The sequence below is a fragment of the Staurois parvus genome, unplaced genomic scaffold (genome assembly GCF_062004578.1).
Source record: "Staurois parvus isolate SC_StPar_1 unplaced genomic scaffold, SC_StPar_1.0 ptg000336l, whole genome shotgun sequence".
NCBI classification, from domain to species: Eukaryota; Metazoa; Chordata; class Amphibia; order Anura; family Ranidae; genus Staurois; species Staurois parvus.
The window spans coordinates 4,220,270-4,244,937 of record NW_028318132.1 but is presented as its reverse complement, the minus strand read 5'-3'; the positions used below and the strand labels follow the sequence as shown (position 1 = coordinate 4,244,937).

General features: G+C 41.9%; 1 protein-coding gene across 2 annotated transcripts in view; it reads right to left on the bottom strand.

Moving 5' to 3' along the window:
- The window catches only part of MYO18B (myosin XVIIIB), an 810,748-nt gene that overhangs the window by 299,924 nt on the left and 486,156 nt on the right, over positions 1–24,668 (bottom strand). For both annotated transcript variants that reach the window (XM_089684120.1, XM_089684121.1), the window contains exon 30: positions 7,480–7,634. In XM_089684120.1, coding sequence (XP_089540246.1) covers positions 7,480–7,634 — 155 coding nt within the window. The remainder of the gene's footprint in view (positions 1–7,479; positions 7,635–24,668) is intronic.

Below are 24,668 nucleotides of genomic sequence, written 5' to 3'. Positions count from 1 at the left end.
TAGGTAGTTGGGAAACTGGCTATCGCATTTTGAGAGACTCTAACATCTGGAGGTTACAGGTTTTTTTTTTTTTAAAGTATAAATTTTTTTTTAAAAAAAGTAAAAAAAAAAAAGAAATAAAAAAGTTGTCGTTTTATTGAGTTACTGTTTTATTGTTACTGTTTTATTGTTAATCATTGCTGTTTTCTTTGCAGGAATGCCAGTCAGTGGCTGCACCATTCTGTTTATTCTGACAGCAACAGGGTCTTGCTCTCAAAATATATGTAAGTGTGTACAGCGCTGTTGGATAAGATTTTTCATCTGCAGTTAAAAAAAGAACACATATGCCCAAGCATGGGGACCTTGGGTGGCCAGTGGGTGGATCTCTTTGGCATATATTTTAATTTTTTTTTTTTGGCAGAGATTTCTTCATCCACATCGATCGATGTGAATAGAGGAATCAGTTTTTTTTTTTTCATTCAGCTCACAGGCTGAAGGAAAAAAAAGAACATTTCATGTATGCCCACCATTAGAAGTGGGTGGATGCAGGGCGGTATATTCTAAATTTGGCATATATTTAAAAATATATGCCAAAGCGATCTATACTAGCAAAGATTTCTTCTTTTTTTTTCTTTCAGCCCACAGGCTGCATAAAAAAAAACATAACATACATACCCAACAAGAACCAGAGGCGTACTGGTGCATCACTGGACTTTGAGTGGTTACACCAGGATTGATGCCTGGTATAATTTTTTTCAGCCGACAATCAGCTTTCATGTAAAAGCAATCCTAGTGGCTAATTCGCCACAGGATTGCTTTTACAAGCAGCGGGAGGAAATGTCCGTCCCCCCCCCCCCCCCAGCTGCCTTCCACTACTTTCTCGGGCAGTCCTGAGTCATCGGGGAACCTGAGAATGCAGCTGGCGTTTCTGCCAGCTGACCATAGAGCTGATTGGAGACTGGAATGGGGCCAAACATCTCTATAGTCTAAGAAACCAGAAGCTATGAGCATTTCATCATTTCAGTTTCACCAGATATAAACAGTGCCATTTTCAAATTGGGAAAGCATCTGATCACACCGATCTTGGTGAGATCAAATGATTTAACCATTTGCCAACCGCGCTATAGCCGAATGATGGCTACAGCGCGCTTGTCCAGTTTTGGGAGGGCGTCACATGACGTCCTCCCAGAACGCATTCTCCCGTGCTCCCCCAGGGGTGCACACCCAGCGATTTCTGCGATTGCTGTATCCTACGGACACAGCTGATTATGTGATATGGTAAAAAGCTAATCACAGCGGCATTTTACCATGTGATCAGCTGTGTCCAATGACACAGCAGATCACCGGTAAATGCAGTTGCTGGTTATCGACTGCACTTTCCTTGCTCTGTCACAGCGTAAGGAAAGTACTGCCGATAACCGGCAATTGAGGACGGATCAGCACCAATCATCAGGGCACTGATGATCAGTGTCCTGATCATCAGTGCCCAGCAATGCCACCCACTAGTGCCGCCCACCTGTGCCCAGCAGTGCCACGCACAAGTGCCCAGCAGTGCCACCCACCTGTGCTCAGCAGTGTCACCCACCTGTGTTCAGCAGTACCACCCACCTGTGCCCATCAGTGCCTAGTAGTGCCACCAACCTGTGCCCAGCAGTGCCACCCACAAGTGCCCAGCAGTGCCCACCATCAGTGCCACCCATCAGTGGTGCCCAGCAGTGCCAACCATCAGTGCCCCGCAGTGCCACCCATCAGTGCCCAGCAGTGCTGGCAGTCAGTGCCATCAGTCAGTGCCACCCATCAGTGCTGCCTATCAGTGCCCATCAGTGCCGCTTATCAGTGCCCATCATTGTTGCATATCAGTGCCAGTTCATCAGTGCTACTTATCAGTGCCCGTCAGTGCTGCCTATCCATGCTACCTCATCAGTGCCTCCTATTAGTGCCCATCAGTGCCGCCTAACAGTGCCCATCAGTGCTGCCTATCAGTGCAGCCTCATCAACGCACATCAGTGACAGAGAAAAATTACCTGTTTGCAAAATATTATAATAGAAACAAAGAAAAACTTTTTTTTAAAATTTTTTGCGTTTTTTTGTTTATAGCTCAAAAAAATACCCAGCAGTGGGTAAATACCACTGAAAGAAAGCTCTATTTGTGTGAAAAAAATTATACAAAATTTCATATGGGTACAGTGTTGCATGACTGCGCAATCGTCATTCAACAGCGCGACAGTGCGACAGTGCGACAGCGCTGAAAGCTGAAAATTGACCTGGGGAGGAAGGGGGTATAAGTGCCCGGTAGGCAAGTGGTTAAGGGCAGAGGACATATCTAGAGTCTAAGAGACTCTAGATTTCTCAGAAAAGAATCTGAATATTGATATCACAGGGGATATTTACATTCCCTCTGATAACAATAAAACTGATAAAAAAAAAGGAAAGGGACAGTGTAAAAATACCAAAAAAAAAATGAATGCATCCTTGTCCCCCCATTCTACGCAAAGGCGTACACAAGCATAGGCCCCGTGTTGGTATGTAAACAGCAGTTGTGCACCATGCATCTGATGTATCGCTGTGAACGGCAGATCAACGACTGATTATAGCACTAGACCTGCTGTGTAAATCTAAAATGGTAGCCTGTACAGGCTTTTAAAGTGTTGCCTATGGATATTAAAAATGTATGTAGTTTGTCACCGTTGCACGGGGCATGCGCAGGTTTAAAATACGTCATGTTTGGTATCTATTTACTCGGCATAACATCATCTTTTATAGTTTATCATACAAATGGCCAATATATTGTGTTTTTGTGCATTAAAATGAAAAAAGTGCATTTTTAAAAAAAAAAATTGCTTTTGAAAAATCTTTACACAAGTAAAATGTGACATAAAAAATTGCAACACCCACCATTTTATTCTCTAGTGTATCTGCTTTACAAAAATATATAATGTTTGGGGATTTGAAGTAACTTTCTAGCAAATTTTTTCATCTGAACAAAAAGTGTCGGAAAAGGCTTCTTAGCTTTTAATGTTGGGCATAAAATGCCAAGATAACAACCCATCTCCCAAATTACCCCTTTTTGAAAAGCAGACACCCCAAACTATTTGCTGTGAGAGGCATGGTGAGTCAATAGAAGAATTTTTTTTTACTACAAGTTTTTGGAAATGTGGTATCTCCATACTCGGTAGAAGTAGCAGAATATATTTTGTGGTGTAATTTTACATATACCCATGGAATGTGTGAGCAATATATAATTTAATTGACACAAATTTCTTTGTGGAAAAATAAATGTTGTCATTTTCCAAAAACTTGTGGTATAAAATAAAGTATTCCATTGTCTCAACATGCCTGTCAGCAAATAGTCTGGGGTGTTTACTTTCCAAAAAATCATTTTTGGGGGGATCGTGGTATCCTGGAATTTCAGATTCTCTGAAACTGTAATAGGTAGTGAGGAAGTGAAATGAGTAATTGTGCACCATATGGCTTTCAAAGGGGTCAATGAATTTTGGGCTCCCGTATGAGGCTAGGCTGCCAAAAAGTCTCTTACATGTGGTATCCTTATACTCAGGAGAAATAGCAGAATATATTTTGGGGTGTAATTACACATATACCCATGGCATGTGTGAGCAATATACCATTAAAATGACAAGTTTGTGTAAAAAAAAAAAAATGTCATTTTCCAAAAACTTGTAAAAAAAAAAAATCTTCCATGGACTTAACATGCCTCTCAGCAGATAGCTTAGGGTGTCTACTTTCTGTAAATTGGTAATTTGGGAGTGTTTGTATTGCTCTTGCATTTTAGCATTTCAAGAAATGTGCTAAGCAGCCAGAAAGTAAAACCTGTGAAAATTCCAGTATCCATACCATGGTTTGTAGTCACTATAACTTTCACATAAACCAATCAATATGCACTTATCAGGAATTTTTTCACCACAAACATGTAGCAAAATATATTTTGGCCTAAATTTATAATGAAATTTGAGTTTATTAGATATTTTATAAAACAGAAATGAGAAAATATTGGGTTTTTTTTCAACATTTTCAGTCTTTTTTGTTTATAGCACAAAAAATAATAAAAAACCGAGAGGTGATCAAATACCACCAAAAGAAAGCTCTATTTGTGGGGAAAACATGACAAATTTAATTTATGTACAGCATTGTATGACCACTCAGTTGTCAGTTAAACTAGTGAAGCGCCATATAGCAAGCAATGTCATCAATTCCTGTATCTTTACCATAGTTTATAGACGATGTAACTTTCACATAAACCAATTAATATACACTTATTGGGATTTTTTTTACCAAGGACATGTAGCAGAATACATTTTGGCCTAAATTTGTGATTAACTTTGAGTTTACTATTTTTTTTTATATTCGAAAGCAAAACATAACGGGGTTTTTTTCAAAATGTTCTGTCTTTTTTTGTTTGTAGCGCAAAAAATAAAAAACTCAGTAGTGATCAATTACCACTAAAGGAAAGCTCTATTTGTGTGAAAAAAGGACATACATTTCATTTGGGTACAGCATTGCATGACTGTGCAATTATTAGTTGAAATAGCGCACTGCCAAATACCAAAAAAGGGCCTGGTCAGAAGGGGTTAATATCCTATCCCAGTTACTGGTGTGGGCACCCTTCTTTTAATGTAAAAGGCTGCTTAATATTGAATAAATGCATGCTGCTGATTCTGTGTAATTGAATCACTAATTGAAAGGGGCATGTTCAAAATAATAGCAGTGTGGAGTTCTATTAGTGAGGTCATTCATTCTTTGAAAAACAGGTGCCAATTATTGCCCTTTTTTAAGGAAGGAAGGCAGCAAATGTTGTACATGCTGGTTACAGTGCATTTCTCTCTGAAATTCTGAGGAAAATGGGTCATTCCAGACATTGTTCAGAAGAACAGCGTACCTTGATTAAAAGGTTGATTGGAGTGGGGAAAACATATAAAGAAGTGCAGAAAATGATAGGCTGCTCAGCTAAAATGATCGCAAATGCTTTAAAATGGCAACCAAAACCTGAAAGACATGGAAGAAAGCGAAAAACTACCATTCGATTGGATAGAAGAATAGCCAAAATGGCAAGGACTCAGCCAACAATCAGCTCCAGGAAGATCAAAGAAGGTCTATAGTTACCTGTGAGTACTGTTACAATTAGAAGACGCCTATGTGAAGCCAAGCTATCTGCAAGAAGCCCCCGCAAAGTCCCACTGTTGAAAAAAAAACGTGCTGAAGAGGTTACAATTTGCCAAAGAGCACATTGACTGGCTTAAATAGAAATGGCGCAACATTTTGTGGACTGTAGAACGTAAGATCGTAAGATTGTTCATTTTGGATCTAGTGGCAGTTTGTCAGACGACCCCCAAACACTGAATTCAAGCCACAGTACTCCGTGAAGACAGTGAAGCATGGTTGCGCAAGCATCATGATATGGGGATGTTTCTCATACTACGGTGTTGGGCCTATTTATCGCATACCAGGGATCATGGATCAGTTACATCAGAATACTTGAAGAGGTCATGCTGCCTTATGCTGAAAAGGAAATGCCCTTGAAATGGGTGTTCCAACAAAACAACGACCCGAAACACACCAGTAAACGTGCAACATCTTGGTTCCAGACAACCAAGATTGATGTTATGGAGTGGCCAGCCCAATCCCCGGATCTTAATCCAATAGAAAACTTGTGGGGTGACGTCAAAAATGCAGTTTCTGAGGCAAAACCAAGAAATATGGAAGAACTGTGGAATGTAGTCCAATCATCCTGGGCTGGAATACCTGTTCACAGGTGCCAGAAGTTGGGTGACTCCATGCAACACAGATGTACAGCAGTTCTCAGAAACAGTGCTTATACAACTAAATATTAATTAAGTGATTCAAAGGAAAGCAAAATCTTCAAACATTTTTCAGTTTATATATTGAATGTTTGAGTTTGTAAAGAAGAATACAAACACTGCTATTTTTTTGAACAGTCTAATATTCACTTTTCTTTAATTTTTTTAGAGGAACAACACAAATGTGATATATTTTTCTTCATGTTTTGATTTCGAATAGGATGTGTAGTGTTCCCAATGCATTTGTGTGTATGGAAATAAAAGCTATTAGAAGGATTTTGAGCTTTATTCACTTTTTTCAACACACTGCTATTATTTTGAACACAACTGTATATACTGCTAATAAAATAAAAGGAACACTTTGAAAACACCTCAGGAAAAAATATCCTGCTGGATATCTATACTGCTATGGACTGGATAATGTGTTAGGAATGTAATAGTGCCCCATCGCTTGATGGAAATTAAAATTATCAACCTACAAAGTACTGAATTCAAAGACACCCCAAAAATCAAAGTGAAAAATGATGCAGCCGGGTAGTCCATTTTTCTGAAATTTAATTGCAGCAACTCAAAATCGTACTCAGTAGTTTGTATGGCCCCCACGTGCCATCCCCCAAGGATTTCATCCCGATACCTAATGGCAGTCAGGGTACCATTGTCTAGCCTGTAGAGGTCTCTGCGTCCCTCCATGGATATGCCTCCCCAGACCATCACTGACCCACCACCAAAACAGTCATGCTGAACGATGTTACAGTCAGCATAACATTCTTCTCCAGACCCTTTCACGTCTGCCACATGTGCTCAGGGTGAACCTGCACTCATCTGTGAAAAGCACAGGATGCCAGTGGTGTCCCTGCCAAGTCTGGTGTTCAATGGCAAATGCCAATCGAGCTCTATGGTGCCGGGCAGTGAGCACAGGCCCCACTAGAGGAGGCTGGGTTTTCAGGCCACCCTCATGAAGTCTGTTTCTGATTGTTTGGTCAGAGAAAGTCACACGAGTGGCTTACTGGAGGTCATTTTGTAGGGCTCTGGCAGTGATCATTCCATTCCCCCTTGAACAAAGGAGCAGATACTGGTCCTGCTGATGGGTTAAAGATGTTCCATGGCCCTGTCCTGCTCTCCTAGAGTAACTGCCTGTCTCCTGGAATCTCCTCCATGCTTGAGACTGTGCTGGGAGTTACAGCAAACCTTCTGGCAATGGCACGTATTAATATGCCATCCTGGAGGAGTTGGACTGCCTGTGCAACCTCTGTAGGGTCCAGGTATCGCCTCATGCTACCAGTAGTGACACTGAACCTAGCCAAAAGCAAACCTAGTGAAAAACAGTCAGAAAACATGAGTAGGGAAAAAAATGTCAGTGGCCTCCACCTGTAAGACCATTTCTGTTTTGGGGGTTGTCTCATTGTTGCCCATCTAGTGCATCTGTTGTTAATTTCATTAACACCAAAGCAGCTGAAACTGATTAACAACCCCCTCTGCTACTTAATTGACCAGCTCAATATCCCAGGAGTGTAATTGACTTGATGAAATACTCTGATTAAAAGTGTTCCTTTATTTTTTCTGAGCAGTGTGTGTGTATATATGTATATATATATATATATATATATATATTCTCAAAACACCTAAATATATATATAACACAATCTTAAGACACTCGTAAAAAATTGGAGGCATATATGTCTCTTACTTTCTCTGCCTTTTCTCCAGCTCATGGTTTCGGATCTGTTGGTTTTCCATCAAGACTCGAGTGTCCTCAAGGTCAGAGGTCAAGTGTTTACACTTCCTAGCTGCTTGCTGAGCCGCCCGTCTGGCACTCTCATATGCACTCTGCAAATCACTGAGCTGTAAAAGGAAGGAAGTATGTGAATGAAACCAGTAATTTTAGTCCACAATTTATGCTCTCCGGTGCACACTTTCACAGAAGAAATTGTTGTTTAATGGACATATAACCCCCAAGCAAATGTACTATTCATTTTTTTTCCTCCTTTTTGTGCTTTAATACTCTGTACAATGGAAACAAACACAAGAAACTCTCCTTTATAAATCAGTCACCAGTCAAAGTAATGATTATGGAAATAGTAGAGTTTACGCAATCAAAAAAATGCTGGCAGGTTCCGACAGGATATTGTCGTGGCAATCTATAAATCTTAGAAAGTGTTCTTGCATTTTATTTTCTGTATATGGTTTTGCATAAAATCATTTGATAAACATCACACAATATGCTGTCTTTGCAGAAGTCTACAAAGCATACAGCAAAAAAGGAAGAACAGTACCAATAAATTAACCTTGTTTTCATTAATTAAGAAGATGTACTGTTTAAACATTTGCCATGGTGGCTTATTGAGGTAGGTATGAGAGCTGTGTGCATAATGCAGAAACCAAAAGCAACCAATCCAAATGTATATTTCCCTGCTCTGCCTGCTTGTTCTAGGCGAATGTACTCTGTATATTCATTTTTATTTGCATGGCTTTACGGAATACAGTTGTTTTACATTTAAAGTGGTATTAAACCCAAAAGCAAGCATTTATTATATTGCAGCTTACCAATTCTTAGATGTGATGGCTGCATTAGTTTTATTTTTTTTCTTTCATTTTTTTTCATTTGGTGATTTGGCCAGTAAGGCAGACCATAGACGAGAAAAAAACAAATGAGTGCACAAACAAAATTGAAATTTACATTCGATTTATCATGTAATAGTTCCATAATTGTTTGGGAATTTGTGCAATGAAGTTAAATTTTTCAGATGACTCTCATAGACACATTTTTTTTAAATCGATTTCTTCAGCTCCTGCGTATTTCATTTTTATTTTTTTTCTTGAATGAGTCCCCTATTAACAATTAGAAAATTGTTCATTCTGAAAAAAAAAAGTCGCTCATGTTTGCTCCATTTTAATGGCGGCACAAAAATTGCCTGTTGCAAAAATTGAAGAACTGTCTCTCTACACTAATTTTCATTTGTTTTTTCTACTCATCTTTGGCTTGCTCAAAGTGGAGTTCCAACCGTTTTTTTTCCCTAACCCCCCCCCCGCAATGGTCGCAGTTTGTATAATACATTCTGACATACCGGTATGTATTAAATGTAGTCTTTTTTGTTATATTGTTATGTAATGAACTCACTGTCACCAAGTGCAAGTGCAAGTGCACTCCCATCTTCAGTGTGGGCATGTGAGACCCGTTCATAGCTCCTTCCGGGATATGGTGCTGCTGGCTACCCAGCATGCACATCCCGATCTCACAAATGCACGGTGCATGTAAAGCATGGCGCAGTCATCTCCGTTTATCTCCACCTGGCATCTCGTCATTTCGAGTTTGGAAATACCACAATGCTAGAAGGCTGCTCATTGACTCCTGGAATTGATGACACATATTATTATTATTATACAGTATTTATATAGTGCTAAAAGGTTTGCTCAGCGCTGTACATTATAGTGGGGGACAGAACATGAGACAATACAGTAACAAAACAAAACACGAGGGGTTCGAGGGCCCTGCTCTTTCAAGCTTACAATCTAGGAGGGAGGGATAGTGGTACAGGAAGAAGTTGCTGAGGGGGATGGAGTGGTAGGAGGAGTGGCACATATCCCAGGAGCCAACGGCAGGCTGGATATGCAGCGGAAGTGGAACTGTTTAATGGATAAAAAAGGTAATATGCTTTAAAAAAAAAAAAAAAAACATTCCGAACATTACTGACACAGCAATGCAGGGGGGCACAACTTCAAAAATTGGGTGGAACTTCGCTTTAAGCCTGATGTTTTTAAAGAACAAGCTCTCCTTCACAGGGCTTTTATTCAGCGGGAAAGCAGTTCCTGGCACCTTCAGTACTGAACATATGTAATGGCAAGGGGGACTGGGGTGTGCTGGAGGGTCTATTAATGCTGGCTGCTGGGTGGTCTATTGTTGCTGAAGGGGATCTATTTTTGCATGGTAGTCTGTTGTTGCTGTGGAGGTCTATTGTTGCTGGGGAGGTCAATTGTTGTTAGAAGGGGTCGTTCTACTGTTTCTGACTGCTGGGGGTCTATTGTTGCTGGAAGGTATCTATTTTGTGTGGCTGTCTGTTGTTGCTGGTGGGGGATCAATTGATGCTGGTGGTTAAATGTGCCCTACTGGTCAGATCAACAGGTAAAAACAGAAGGAAAAAAGGGGGAAAATGCAGCCATCACATCTAATGATTGGTAAGCTGCAAAATATTACATTTTTGGTTTTGGGTTTAATATCACTTTAACAAAACTGTTCACACAATAAAACTCTCCATGTTTACAGAGGAGAGAAGGTTGTCAATACATTTTAAACATTTTGCTTTCCAAATCCATAATGAAGGTTGCTGGTGGATTTGTTTACAGTAAGAAAATTAACCACTTCCCGACCGCCCTATAGTGGAAATACTGCTACAGGGCGGCAAGGGTGCGCAAAATCACTTATATATATGTGATTTTGCATTTATGAGTAGGGGGCATGTGCGAGTGGTGCATGCGCCCTATCCGAGCCACCATTCGCAGCTGCGGCTGTCAATCACCAGGTCCCTCCTGGTGATTGCCTGCAGGAGCCCAGTAATTACCAAGCTTCTCCGACGGGGAGGAGGACTGTTTTGTTTACTAACAGTTCTCCCTGTCAGCTCGGGCACACTGCTTTGGATGGCTTGGCTGTGCACAACACAGCTATCCAAAGCGGTGTGCTTACAGTAAAGCACACAGACACCGCCCCCTAGTATAACACTTCCTGCACACAGTTAACCCTTTGATCACCCCTCATGTTAACCCCTTCCTGCCCAGTGTCATTAGTACAGTGTTGGTGCTTTTTTTTTTTAGCACTGATCACTGTATTGGTGTCATGGGGATGTCATTGACACCAAGTCAGTTCCCCCCAGTGACAGAATGTCTGCCGTAGTCCAGTTATAAGTCACTGATCACCGCCATTACTAGTCAAAAAAACTAAATTCCAGTATCTATACTGCCATTTGTAAATGCTATAACATTCACGTAAACCAATTAATTTACACATATTGGGGTTTTTTTTAGCAAAGACATGTCGCAGAATACATTTTGGACACAGAATACATTTTGGAATACATTTTTTTACTGTACATGTTTAATAGCAAAAAGTAAAAAATATTGTTTCCTGGCAGACTTCATGGCAACATACGTATGAGTTAGTCCCACCCTCTCTTCTCCTTTAGGACCCCACTCCCATAAATCTTTGCTCCTTGCTAGAGGCTGTGTTCCTTTTTTGTTTTCCTCCTATAAACCTAGTGCAAGTCTTACCTGGTTCCCACATACAAGACCAAGGCCTGGCAAGCCTTTCCGGTAGATGCGAGGTGACGTGCCACTTGTCAGTTCCACGGGTCCTCAGCTAAAGACGGGAAATTGGACGCGGCAGATGGACGCAGTGCCGGGAGTGGCGGAGCAGGTGTCCCCTCATCAAATTCCAGTGTTCCCCAGCTAATAGCGGGGTTGAAATGGGCAAGCAGAAGTCGGTGCCTGGAAGAACTCAGGTCTGCCAATGGTGAGTGAGCGGCACTTGGGCCGGATACCCTGATAATAGCAGGTGGCCATGTAGAGCCCCGAATGGACGAGGTGGTCTCCAAGGCAGGCGGTCATGGCTGTGTGGGGTTGGTAAGCAGTGCCCTTGCTCAAGTTTGGGTCTCAGTTTTTTTCTCCTTTTTGCTTGGCTTCGTGCGTGGGCAGTACGGCACAGGGGTGGACTGACAACTGATGGGGCCCCCGGGTAATAGGGGATCATGGGGCCCCTGTGTCCTTGCCCAAACTCAAAAAAGCCTATGAAAAAGGTACCAGGGGCATCTCATGGGACCCCCTACTGACACTAGGCCCTCGGGCAGTGCCCGGGTTTCCAAATGGTCAGTCCGCCCCTGGTACGGCAAGATGGTGGCATGCGTGAGGGCGTCCCGTGGTCCGGTGCATGCGCAGCTTCCCCTGGCACTGTGGTGCACTGTGAAGGTTGGTACCTGCTCCCTCCTGCCCCCCCCCCCCGGTGGTCTGGGATTTTGCATGTCATGTTTTTTTTTTACAGCTTGGTTGCCTTCACAGCTGACCCGGCATGGATGTGTCATCGCTTTTTATAGTGTAGGTACAGACGAACAGCTTTAGGCCCTTGATACCCCACTGGTGCTTTTCTGTGGCTTTTAACTATCCCCCTTTCTGTGTCTAATTTTTACAGCACACAGTGACGGAAGTGCATCCAGGTCTCGGTGCCATCATTCATCCTCTAAATCCGGATGCCACAAGTCTCCTTCCAGCTCCAGGCATCATTGGAGAAGCTCTCTATCCTCCTCTAGGTATCACGTTAAGGGGCACTCCAGCCGTTCCAATAGGAAAACTTTCTGGGGGTGCGATTCTAAGGTTCCTGATGATAGGTCATTATGTGATTCATGTTTTGCATGGGCGACCAGCGAGAGAGAAAGCGCCCACCAACAGGTAGAGGCTTTGGTCATTCAAGAGTCCCTGAAAGAAATTGGGACTAGTCCCGCCCGCATCAGTCGGGGTGTGCCCTTCTCCCAAAGATCCCCAAGAGGGATTGGAGCCTTCACAAACTAGCTACCTGTCAGCTGGAGCCTCAGATAGTGAGGCAGAGAGTGAGGATCTGTGTGTGGGCTTCAACTTTGCTTTGGTCTCACCCTTAGTCAAAGCAGTCAAAGAGGCCCTGAAGTTGGGAGAAGCTGTGGAGTCTCCCCCTAAACACAGGAAATTCTTTAAACATCTAAGGAAGGATCATCTAAACTTTCCATTCCTGGAGGAAGTCTGGGAAATTTTCACCAAGGAGTGGAGCAATGTCGATAAGAGGGCCTCCTTACTGAATAAAGCAGCCAAGCTTTATCCATTCAAATCAGAGAACGTCAAACAGCTAAAATCAGCCGCTCTGGTGGACGTGGCCTTGATGAGGCAAGCCAAGCACGGAACCCTCCCTCTCAAGAATTCGGTGTCCTTCAAGGACAACCTGGAAAGGAAAATCGATTCCGATCTCAAGAGAATCTACACTATGGCTGGGATGGCTTGCAAGCTGGCGCTTGCCTTAGCGGCCTTGTCTAAAGCTATGGAATTGTGGTCGGATAATGTTGATGTGGCCCACAGAGGAGTTCCGTAAGAGGTGGCCAGGAATTCAGGTATCCAGAAGCTGAGGTTAGCATCTGCCTTTCTGGGAGAGGCCTCAATTGACCTTACCCATCTGCTGGCACGAGTTATGCTATCCTCAGTGACAGCCAAACATGAGTTGTGGCTTTGGCCATGGTTGGCTGATCCAACCTCTAAGCAGGCATGCTGCAAGATTCCCTTTGAGGGTTCCTCCTTGTTTGGGAACAAACTGGATAGCGCATGTCACACATCTGGTAAACTGGATGGACCTGTCTTTTTTTGTCAATATATTTTTATTCAATATTGAAGGCAATTACAAATACAAAGAGAACGGCCCATGGCAGGTGCCAAGGAGGACATATGTAGAAAAACAAAAGTGAAAACAAGTAAAACCACTAGACACATTACTTGTTGATCCAAGTAGACCAAGGTTCCCATACTTTATCAAAGGCATTCATATTTCCTGCCCATAAGGCAAAAGAACATATATGTGAGAAGTACAGATTAACCAAAGCAATAGCTTCTGATGGGTTTGGAGCAGTGTGAGATTTCTAGTGCCTGACTATCATGAGTCTGGCTACCAGAAGAATATGTGTAACAACTGTATGAATTGGACTAGGCACCCTGTCAATGTCTAAATTCAGGATAGGGCCAGGACCGGATTAGGTTGTAGCAGAACACTGGTCACCTCAGAAATAATTTTCTGCCAAAAGCTAACTATACTCCTACAGGACCACAGAATATGCATTAGGTTTCTTGTCTGGCCAGCAGAGACCTGAGTAACATGGGGATATCTGGGCTAGACAACAGGGAGTGAGGTACCACCTAAGCAATTTTTTGTGCTAACTTCCAGTGTTTTACACAATGTGTAGCACCATAAACAGACTTGAGGGCTTTACTCCATTGAGAGGGGGTAAAAGATGTGGAAAAGATTTTCTTTCCATTTAAGAAAGGGGGCAGAGGTCAACTTCTCTTGGAGAATATTATAAAAAAGGAGATGCCCTTATGTTTAGGGATGGGTGAGAGGTAAAACTGCCATACCAGAGCTGTGATATGTATTTGAGGCAGTGATATGGTGGAGAGAAGATGATGGGCTTGTAAGCATGTATAATAATTCATGTGTGTCCGGCCACATTCCGCTCTCAGTACCCCAATGCTTTTGAGGGAGCCATCATTCAATATGTCATTCAGTACCCGGATACTCTTGTCAGACCATGATTTAAGGAGATGTTTGGAAGTTGGTAGAACCATGATAGGGATATGAGTATTGGAGATGCGAGAGCGGGAGGATGCATGGAGTGCTTGGGTCGGGAAAGGAAGTCTATCTAAATTAGTAGGTTGCCACAAGTCCACTATAAGAAGAGCATAGAAATCTGGGGGTGGGATTAGAGTGCATTCTATATCAGTTCAGGGTAATACAGAAGGGGGTTGAAGCTGCTTGATCTGATCCAAATGGACTGCCAAATAATCATTGATGTCCATGTAACCCATGTTTACTGCCTGCCTATGTTCGATGAGAAGGGAGTGTGAACATCTAGCTTTTTCTTTTTCCATATAAATTGTTTGAGTAATGAAGGGTATGGAGCCATTTAGACTCAATAGGAACAGGCAGCGTCCTGAAGAGGTAGATAATTTGAGGAAAAATAAGCATCTTAAAGGATGCCAGGTGCCCAGACCAAATTAGCTCAAATTTGGCTAGATGGATAAGCTCTGTAGATATGTTTTAACAAGGGCATCAAGTTAACATCTACCAAATGAGCTGTTTTACACGTAAGGGTAATATCTAAGTATGGGACACCCTCAGAGCTCCAAGTATAAGGCAGAGGGGCTTGAAAAGAGCATCTAATAGCTGGAGGGATACCTAAGTCCAGTATAAGAGATTTGGAAAAAATCACTTTATAATATGATATACCATTAAATTGGTGGGCATGGGGCAGGAAGGAAGATGGGTCCGTGATTAGCAGGATAACATCATCTGCAAATAAGTTAATTGTGTGACTAGTATGTCCAAAGTGGAAACCTGTGATATGAGGGTGAAAGCGGATTGATTCAGCTAAAGGTTTGATTAATAGGTTGAAAATGGAAGGGGATGAGGGGCACCCCTGGTGTGTGCCATTGGTGATGTCAAAAGTCCTGGATAGTAGATTAGAAGTGTACACCTGGGCTGAGGGGCAGGAGTAGAGGGATAAAATGGACAAAAGCATGGGCCCGTGGAAATAAAATTTAGATAGGACCCAGATCATATATTTCCAATGAATTCTATTAAACGCTTTCTCTGCATCCAGAGAGAGGAGCAGAAAAGGTGTTCGGTAAGACTCAGCAAAATGGAGAAGAATAATCATTTTTCTAGTGGTGTCAGAAGCCTGTCTCCCCTTGGTAAACCCTGTCTGATCCAACTTAATCAGGTCTGGCAAAATATCAAAATTGCATCCTGCTAACAGTTTGGCATATATCTTGACATCTGTGTTGAGTAATGAGATTTGTCTATAGTTTGGGGGGGAGTTGGGGTCCTTAGGTATCGTAACTATGTATGCATTCAGCATTTCTGGGGGAAAGGCAGCTTTAGAAGCTGCAATTGTAAACACATTGCTGAGGTGAGGTGATAGAGTATCTTTAAATAGTTTATAGTAATCATTCGAGAAGCCGTCAGGCCCAGGAGCCTTGCCAGTATTGTTTTAGCAATCTCAGCTGTTGTGAAGGGGACATTTAGCCTGGAAAGATGTTCTGCCAAAAGTGTGGTTAGCCATATTTGAGCTAAGAAACTGTCAGTTTCTGGTTCAGAAGGCTGCAGGGTCTGAGCATCATGTTTAAGGTTAGATAAGGAAGTATACTAGTCCACAAAGGAATTAGCTGTCTTTTTAGGATTGAGGATCTTATATTGGATACAGAAGTGAATGAGATAGGAGATTTTGGATTTAGTTCTTTGGGATCTACAGTCTGTTAGCTAAAAGCTTCCCTGCTCAATTACCGCTAGCATAATGTTGAATTTTCAGGGTACAGGCAGATTTCTAATATTGCTCAAAAAGCAACCCCTGAGTTTGAGTAAGTTAGAGGAAGGTATCTGGTGACAATTTATTAGAGGAGCCCAAGTTATACATTTCAGAAAGAAGTGAAACTATGTGCTTTTTGTATTGTTTCTTTGCTCAAGCACAGGCTTAGATAATTATTCCTCTCATGCCTTATGGGAATTCCAGATGAGAAAGGCATGACTGCAGGTGACCGACCAAGTGTTTTCTATGATGGAGGAGGAGGACTGCTGAAGGAGCCATGTATCCACCGCAAACATATCAATGCGAGTATAAGTACCATGTCTGGGGGGAAAAGTAAGTAAAATCCTTCTTAGATCCATAATGGCAGCACCACACATCAAAGAGGTCTTCCGAATGGAGAAGGGAGTGGGGAGAGGAAGCTGGTCTTCTAGGAAGTAAGGAAGAGTCCATGTAGGGATCAAACTTGAGGTTAAAGTCACCACAAAGCAGAAGAGTACACCTTTTGATCGCATCAATTTTCTGCAGAGGTATACGGGAAAACTTTAGCTGAGTTCGGTGCATATAAGTTCACCAAGGTGTATGGCTGAGCATTGATTTCATACAGCAGAATGATATATCTGCCATTCAGATCCAGAAGGGAATCATTCAAGGTAAGAGCAAGGTAATTCTGAATTGCTGTGAGCACTCCACATTTTTTGCAAGGAGCTGAGGCCACAAAAACATGCGAGAAGTCCCTATGGCTACACTTCGGGCTATTGGAAGCTTGGAAGTGAGTCTCCTTGGCACGAAAAATGTACACATGGAGCTTGGAGGCTTCTTTCCACATGAACAATTGCTTGGCAGGATGGATTAATCCTCTAGTGTTTAGGGAGACAATCTTGAAACTCACATTGAGTGTGGAGAGAAAATGTCGATGGAGATTTTCCAGCTGACCATAAAGAAGGTGAGTAGAGACAAGCATATATCTTATTCAAAGACCAGAATTTTGGGCAGTGCCTACAGAAAGGGACTGATGTAAAGTGTGGTAGATCAGAGAAGAGATGTCTGGAGGTTAGTTGCAGTGAGAATATTATTGAGGAAAAGAACAACAATTGAACTGGAAGCTGAAACAGTGAACCATAAAAGCAAAAAATAAAGGGGGATGTAAAAAAGGGTACTGTGAGGGACCATGTGCAGAACAAATCTGAAAAAAAGACTGTGAGAAATGTCAGGACCTACCTTGAGGCTGTTTTTTGGAGGTTCTCTTGTGGGAGACCACTTTCCAATCGGGAGAAATTGTAGCAGGTGTGGTAGCTCCAAAGACTGGTGGAGAATCTTTTGGGAGTATATTCCAATTGTGAAGCCCTTGAAGGCCCTCAGCCAAAGAAATGACAGTGACGGTTTTGCCATTGTGCCTGATGACCAGGCTGCACGGTACCACCAATGGTGCACAATTATGTGATTCCGAAGAGCCTTAGTAATGCTGGAAAGGTTTCTGCATCGTGTATTTGACAAATCAGGAAGTAGTTGCAACTTGGGAAACCAATGCGTTGATAAGCAGAGAGGATCTTCTCCTTGGCTTGATAAAAATGAATTCTGAGTAGCACATCCCACAATACCTCTTTTGAGGAAGATATGTAGATTTGGGGATAAGGTGGATCCTGTCAATGGTGAGATCTTCCTGCGTCAAGGAAGAAGCCATATATTTAAACAAATATTTAATGCAATGAGGGAGTTGAGCCAATTGAACAGATTCTGGGATCCCATGAATTTTGATGTTGTTGCGGTGCTACCTGTCTTCTAGGTCCGCCACCTTCACTTTGAGCCATGCGAGATCATCACTATGTGCTGCTTGTTCATTAATTAGAGCATATGAGGTTGCAAAGTCCCCTAGTTTATCTTCTACCTGCCCCACTCTGTCCCCCATATCATGCAGGTCCCCTTTGATTCCATGTAGGCAGGAGAACATGTTGGCCTACAGGGATGCCTGCAGTGAGAGGAGCATGTCCTTCAGTGTGGAGTCAGACAACGGCTGGCCTAAGGTGGGGAAGGCAGCTATAGAGTCCTGGTGGTCTGGAGCAGGAGGTGGGGAGATAGGCTGGTGGCTTATTCCATGTCAGTCTGCAGAAAGGCATCCCTATCGGACTCCCTCCGGGGCATGGACTTCACTGGATGGAAGGCATGGAGTATCCTGATCCATTTGTGTGCAGTGCTGCGGGGACTCTTTTTCCATATGCCAAGCATTCGGATGGAAATGCTTAGGAAAACCTTACACCCCACGCCCCAGCCTTTTTTCATATTGTTTGTTATTGTCAGATGGATCACTTGTCACTTCCTGTTCAAGTTTTGGGTGTCACAAGGATAGTTTTAAATCAGCTTAGTAAAGATCAAGAAGTCACCAGCCTATTGACCATTTTTATATCTAGTATATACTGTAGACATAGTAGGAGGAGGGAGGACCAACAGGCACCACATTCCAGAGAGACATTTTTAAAAAAAAAGGGTGGGATTTTTAAGGTGCTATACAAAATATAATTGTCCCAATGAATATAAAATGATGTGCTCTATTATATTAATAATTATGCTATCAAAATGAGTGTGTGCTGTATATTGCCCCCAGCATTGTTCTTGTTTTTTCTTGCTGGAGGTTGCGATTTTGCTGAAGCACAGAGCTCCTGAGCAGCAGTAAATCTTTAATATGTCAGCACATCAGCCTCTACATTTTTTGGTGCAGTGCTAAAAAATGGAAGCAACTGAGCATGTGTAGAGCAAGGTGACACAGTGTATTACTGTTACTATTTTAAACAGTATAGGGCAATAATGTTTTACTGTTTTACATAGCAAAACCTGCAAAGGGGACCAGCTTGAAATGATCTAGCAGGATTCATTTTCTGACTAAAGTTCCATTTTAAGTACATTCATTTTCAGTTAGGGTCACCTAACTGAAAGTTTTAGTTTTTTTTTAAATTAGAAGAAGCCTGCTATGGTGCCTGGTGTAAAAGGAATCTTCTGAGCTTTGCTATATGTATTGGTGGCACAGTCTATTGTTAATTATGTCAAATACTGCAAGTTGTGGATATATTAGTGACAAGTAGTGCTACATGTGCACTTGGTATTGCAGGTGATGTCTGCCTTGGCTATTCAGAAAAATAATTTCCAGTATGGGCAGTTTACGAGTATGTGCCTCACTTTAGCACTGACTACATGACTAGGGTAAAACAGATGTCAACTCACCCAAACCCCATAATAACCACTACAACCCTGTAATACCCTAACCAAATATTTAGGAGTAATTAGACCAATGCCATTTGGAGTAAAAATGGGCCATAGCAGCTATTTATTGACAAATAACGAATACAGGAACATTCCTTGAAAACAGAAACATAATAACCATGAAATTCAGTAATCAAGGTTGCCAATCTTTGAAGGCACTAAAGAATCAAAACTTGTTTTGTATCTGCGTAACCACTTAAAGGTCCCCAACCGCAACACACTGAATTGGGGACAATCCCAACTCTCCATATTCTCCACAAGTAACAACTATTACTTTATAAGGCCTCCAAAGATCCCATGCCACTACAACTACCGATGAAACAAATCCAAAGTTCCAGAGTGAGAGGATAAGAAATGTCTTCTTTGTCCGTTGGATTCAAACTGTGAGAAATTCTCCTTAATCCTACCTATACTACACCAAAGCCACTCCTAGCGTGCAAACTCACCAATCCTGGTATGTAACCTAAACTCTCCTGATAAGCTGTTAACCCTCTGTCTGCTTGCTTTCCCCTGTTTACTTAGTCATGCCAGCCCTTTGCTTACTTTTTTCCATCTTAACAGGTGGTGACAGAGGTAATGGGGATGGTGGTGTGTTCATGTTGATCCATTATGTGTTCACGTTGATTCACCTCTGCTTACTACCTATCCAACTAATCTCTTACTACAGTTTCTTCTTGTATTATGTTTGTAAATATACAAAGGAATGTACATTATCAAGAGCAATGTTTATTGGATCAGTATAGAAAACACTAACCTAGTAAAATTTGATGCTGATTTTGTAGACTGGGAATAATTTAACTATGATCTTGTGAGACTCTGGGTCAAACAATGACCAAAATGAAAAATGACAATCATTATGAAGCAGCATTAAATAAGAACAATGCTGAGCTAATGAGGCCTATAATTAGACAATGAGCATGTGAAACCAAAGAGATGATTCTTTTCATCGGTTTTACAAAAATAGACTATTTTTTATTATAGCTTAATGTACAAAGATCATTCTTTTTATATTAAGCAGAATGACCTCACTTAAAATGTGCCTTGCTACTGTGAATGTCTTGCAATCCTCTTGGTGCAGAGATTAAAACACATTCATCTGAGCATTGCTGGTTCTTTCTGTTTTTAGCTAGATACAGCATTCTGTGTTAAATATTCACACAGCTTGCTGCTGTACCAATTTATTAGCTTAAATTTGCATTCCCGTACATACAGCGTGTGTGTATGTATGTCTGTTAAATCTATCGGCTTATGCATATCCACTTGCGCATTTCAGTAAGAGCATTTCTTGTTATAGCTGCTGCCTATTATTTTCATTTTTTCTATTAAAATTATCAGGTAAAACATTTGGTTTTGTTTGCCTGGGGTCCATCTTGAGTATTATCTCTCCTGTGGCTGCAAAATAACATCAGTCTCTGTGAAGCTAAACTAGAGCCTGTCGGAAGAATTTTAACTTATATCAGGTTGACTACAAACAATGCACCATTTCTATAACTACGATGTATATTTTATTAATTAAGTTAAGCTTTAACAAAATATTAATTTTAATTACACATCTGTGATCCATTTTTTGGTTACCTCCAGCCTTGAGACCCTGTTCTGGTCCTCTGGTCAGATCTGACCCATGTGGTTTCTTGACCTCTGCAGTTTGAGAGCATGATAATTGCTAAAGCGTGTGGCAGGTCCCAAACATGACTCAGTCACCCATTTACTCTCAATTAGGGCCCACCTAGAACAGGGCTAACTAAGGCCAGAACATACCAGCCACGCTCAGTCCACAGCCCACACAGAACTCAATTTCTGCAACTAGTGCATGAATGACAAGTTAAAAACCCTTTACTCACCAGTCTCCTGGTCACCATAGCAATGACCCACCAGCTGGGGACATTTCCTGTGCAGGGTCCTGCGTTTCCTCCATAATTACAGGATAGAGCTCAGACAGTCCACCGACCACCTGAGGCCCATATAACCTGGGGGCCCAGGTCACTTGCCATGTGCTACCTGAAGGAGGTCAGCTCTTCACCAACAAGTGGGTGACTTGGTTCTCTATCCGCCACCAGCCCAACTAGGTTTGCACAAGTGTAATTCTCCTCAGGACGCTGTGTTCCGCTGTATGTGTCTCTTATATGAGATGTATCTGTCCAGTACTGTGGCCTGTGTGCTGTCTCAACTCACACTTTCACAGATTGCAGATATCCACCATGACATAGCCAAAGGCTCCACCTAACTCCATTCTATTGAGAACTTGAGATATTCAATAAGTAACAAGCTTTATAATAAATGATCTCCATCACAGTAACGTGACAGTTCCTCTTTAAGTCAGCAGGGTACCTTTGCCATCACCCTGTATCAGGGTTGCCCATCTAAAAATAGATTGCTTTACTTTCTCAGTGCATGTGTAAGACCAGGATTCTTCATTCCCATCAGCTACTGCCCTCAGCTAAGCTTCATCCAGACTTTATAAAGGACCCTGTCAGAAAGAAAATTAACTCTGATCACTTCCTGGGATGATTTAAGAGCTCCTATCTGAAAGGAGTAGTGATTTACCCCTGTCTACAAGTGTTCATATCAAGTCGCCCTAGGCATATGTTTTTACCATTTATCTACACTAGGGGTAGACAACCTTTCAGAGGTTGAGATCCACCTGGATAGCATAGAGGAAATCAAACATACGCGGGAGAAGGGGGTCACCCTTTAAAAAAACATAACTATCAAGTCCCCAATAAAAACAAAGCATAGTGCCCTGTGCCCCCATCCCCAGTAGTGTCCTCCAATCCCCTTCATGTCATCCCCTCCACAGTAGTTTCCTCTTCCCCCCAGTAGTTTCTCTCTTCCCCTTCCCCACAGTAGTGTCCTCTGTCCCCATACCATTGTGTCTTTTACCTCCCCACAGTAGTGTCCTGTCCCCTTCACATCACCCCCTCAATAGTGTCCTATGCCCCCACTCCCACAGTAGGGTTCTCTGCCCCTCCCCCTATAGCAGTGTCTTGTGCTCCCACAAAGCAGTGTTCTCTGTCCTGTTTCACATCACCCCCCCCCCCCCCCAACTGTAGTGTCCTTTGTCCCCTTCACACACACACACACACTTGTAGTGTCCTCTGCCCCCCCCCATGCAGAGTCCTCTGTCTCCTTTACACATACAGACATACACTGTAGTGTCCTCTGTCCCTTCCAATGCAGTGTCTTCAGTCTCCTTCATAGCCCCAGTGTCCTCTGTCCTCTTCACACCAGTGTGTAGGTAGCACTCTCCTATCTTACACTGGTGTACAGCATAGCGGAGAGCAGGAAGAATCACAAGTACTGGATAGAGGGCAGGGACAGGAGCTGCTGGAGCTAAATTTTCACATTAACAAGCTGGTGATTGTTTGCTGGACTGCACGGCAACCAATCACCTTCTAGTTCAAGTGAAAATTTAACTCTGACAGCTTTCGCCCCCACCCTCTATCCAGTATTGTGACTCTTCCCCCTCTCCACTTTACAGTGAAGAGGAGAACAGCACAGGGTGGGAGGAAGGACCAGCAATGCAGGGCCGTGTTCCAGATAAACCCCTCAATAGTTTGATGACCCCCGATCTACACTGTTGGAAAGCAAGGAGAAGTGGATCTCTGCCATATTCCATGATCTGTTGATCTCTAGGTATGTGCTCAACATCTACATAAACCCATTTATAGGGTAGGATTATATAGACTGAGCCTCCATTATTGAAAGAACTGAAATTCATCCTCCAGCCAGGAAATGAGGTTGGGTCTATCTGACTTGAGGCAGATAGACAGTCTAATGCACACTGTGAGATGCTTATGGTGTTTAGTGAAATCATAGTAGGCAGGTTTAGTACAGAATAGGAGCCTGTACAACTCTGCAAGACTGAAGATAAGGATGAAGAAGTGATATTTGTGACATTTATCAACACTGTACAGTATTGAATATTAACCACACAGAGCTACATAATATAGGCAAGTGATTGAGAAGCTTCCTCAAAGTGACAGTGATATATTAAGACCCTCGGTATGATGACCAACCAAAAACAGTGGTACAGTAACATGTGAATTTCTACTGGAAACTTTAAGCACTACATGGAATTTGGGGCAATGATAAGGTGCTTAAAAGCAGTACTGCAGGTTTCTTTTTAAAAAGTAATCTACTGTACATGAATTAGTAACATGGAACATTATTATCCACACAAATCTACTGAATCCAACCTAAACTCTAACTTTGGCTTGTCCATCTCTCATCCCCTAGTGGTGGACTATAGTACTTAACTCTCACATCTCAGCATTTTTCCAAAAAGGTAGGTTTCTGGAAAAATTTGTCAAGTATATCATCTATGAATAAACCGGCTAAAACAGTCATCTTAGTTATGTATGCATTCTGGTGGACAGAATCTACCTCGAGCCTGGAGGCATTAGTGGCAAGATCTTTCCCTCCAAAAAAGTGGTTTTGCCTTCATAGAGCCAGTCTCCTGCTGCAGAAAATGTCATCTCCATGCATCTAATGCCCTTTCCATAATGTATGGTACATTAGAAATCCAAGATGGAAAGTTATACATGTTGCTATTGCTGTGGCAGGTGCACAGAGCTCTGAAGTCTACGTGCATCCACACAGTGACACCAGACCAGTAGAGCAGACATGTCAGGCTAGTATAATTTAGCTAGGTGAAAAGCTCTTACCCCTTGCAACAAGAAAGTTTATAAATTTAAACTGGATTAGGTCCATGGCAGTTCTGCATTTAAATATATATACTTGAATAGGTAGGTGCTAATACAACAGTGCAACAAAATTTGAGAGAGAATCCTCTCTCCGCATGTACTAATGAATAAGTCCTAAACCAAATGTGGCATGAAAAAAACTCTCAACACCATCTATCAAATAACAAATATTATACATAATATAGTATAAAGTGATCACAAATTATATAGTGACTGTCCCATGAAGATGCATTTCTGGAAACCAAACATTTATGCGATCCCACCCACCACATACAGACAAAATAGGTGACAATTGACCCCAATTAAGGTGGTCAAATAACGCTTTGTGAAAATATGTGTTTAAAGACCAGCAGCAGACTCTCTTGGGATACATAATCATTAAACCAATAGTTCCGCGCTCCTGTGTAAAACTTTATAGCATTTACACTTAATACAACTAGTGATAATGTCTCCAAATCTAGAATTTTATTTAAATAAACAAATGTATAACATATATAGAAACCAAATTATAACAGTGCTGTTAACCACTGTGAATCTAAATAACTATTATCAGTGAACCAAAGTAAATACAGGGTCCTCTTTCAATTCAAAAATATTCTCTTTCAATTCAGAAATATTCCACTCCAAAGAACCAGGTACAGTGTGATCTTAATATGCGCTCACCTTATGTTTTGCCTAATAATTATAGGCAAAACTCGCTTTTTGTCCTCAAGGGACAGGTGTAACCATAATTCTCCTGCATGCGGTTTCTCCAAATGCTGTATGGATGGCTGTAGTTAGATATTACTCCACATGGGGTCTCTCCAATCAATTGATCTCTGTGTAAAGGAATGGATGGATGGATATCT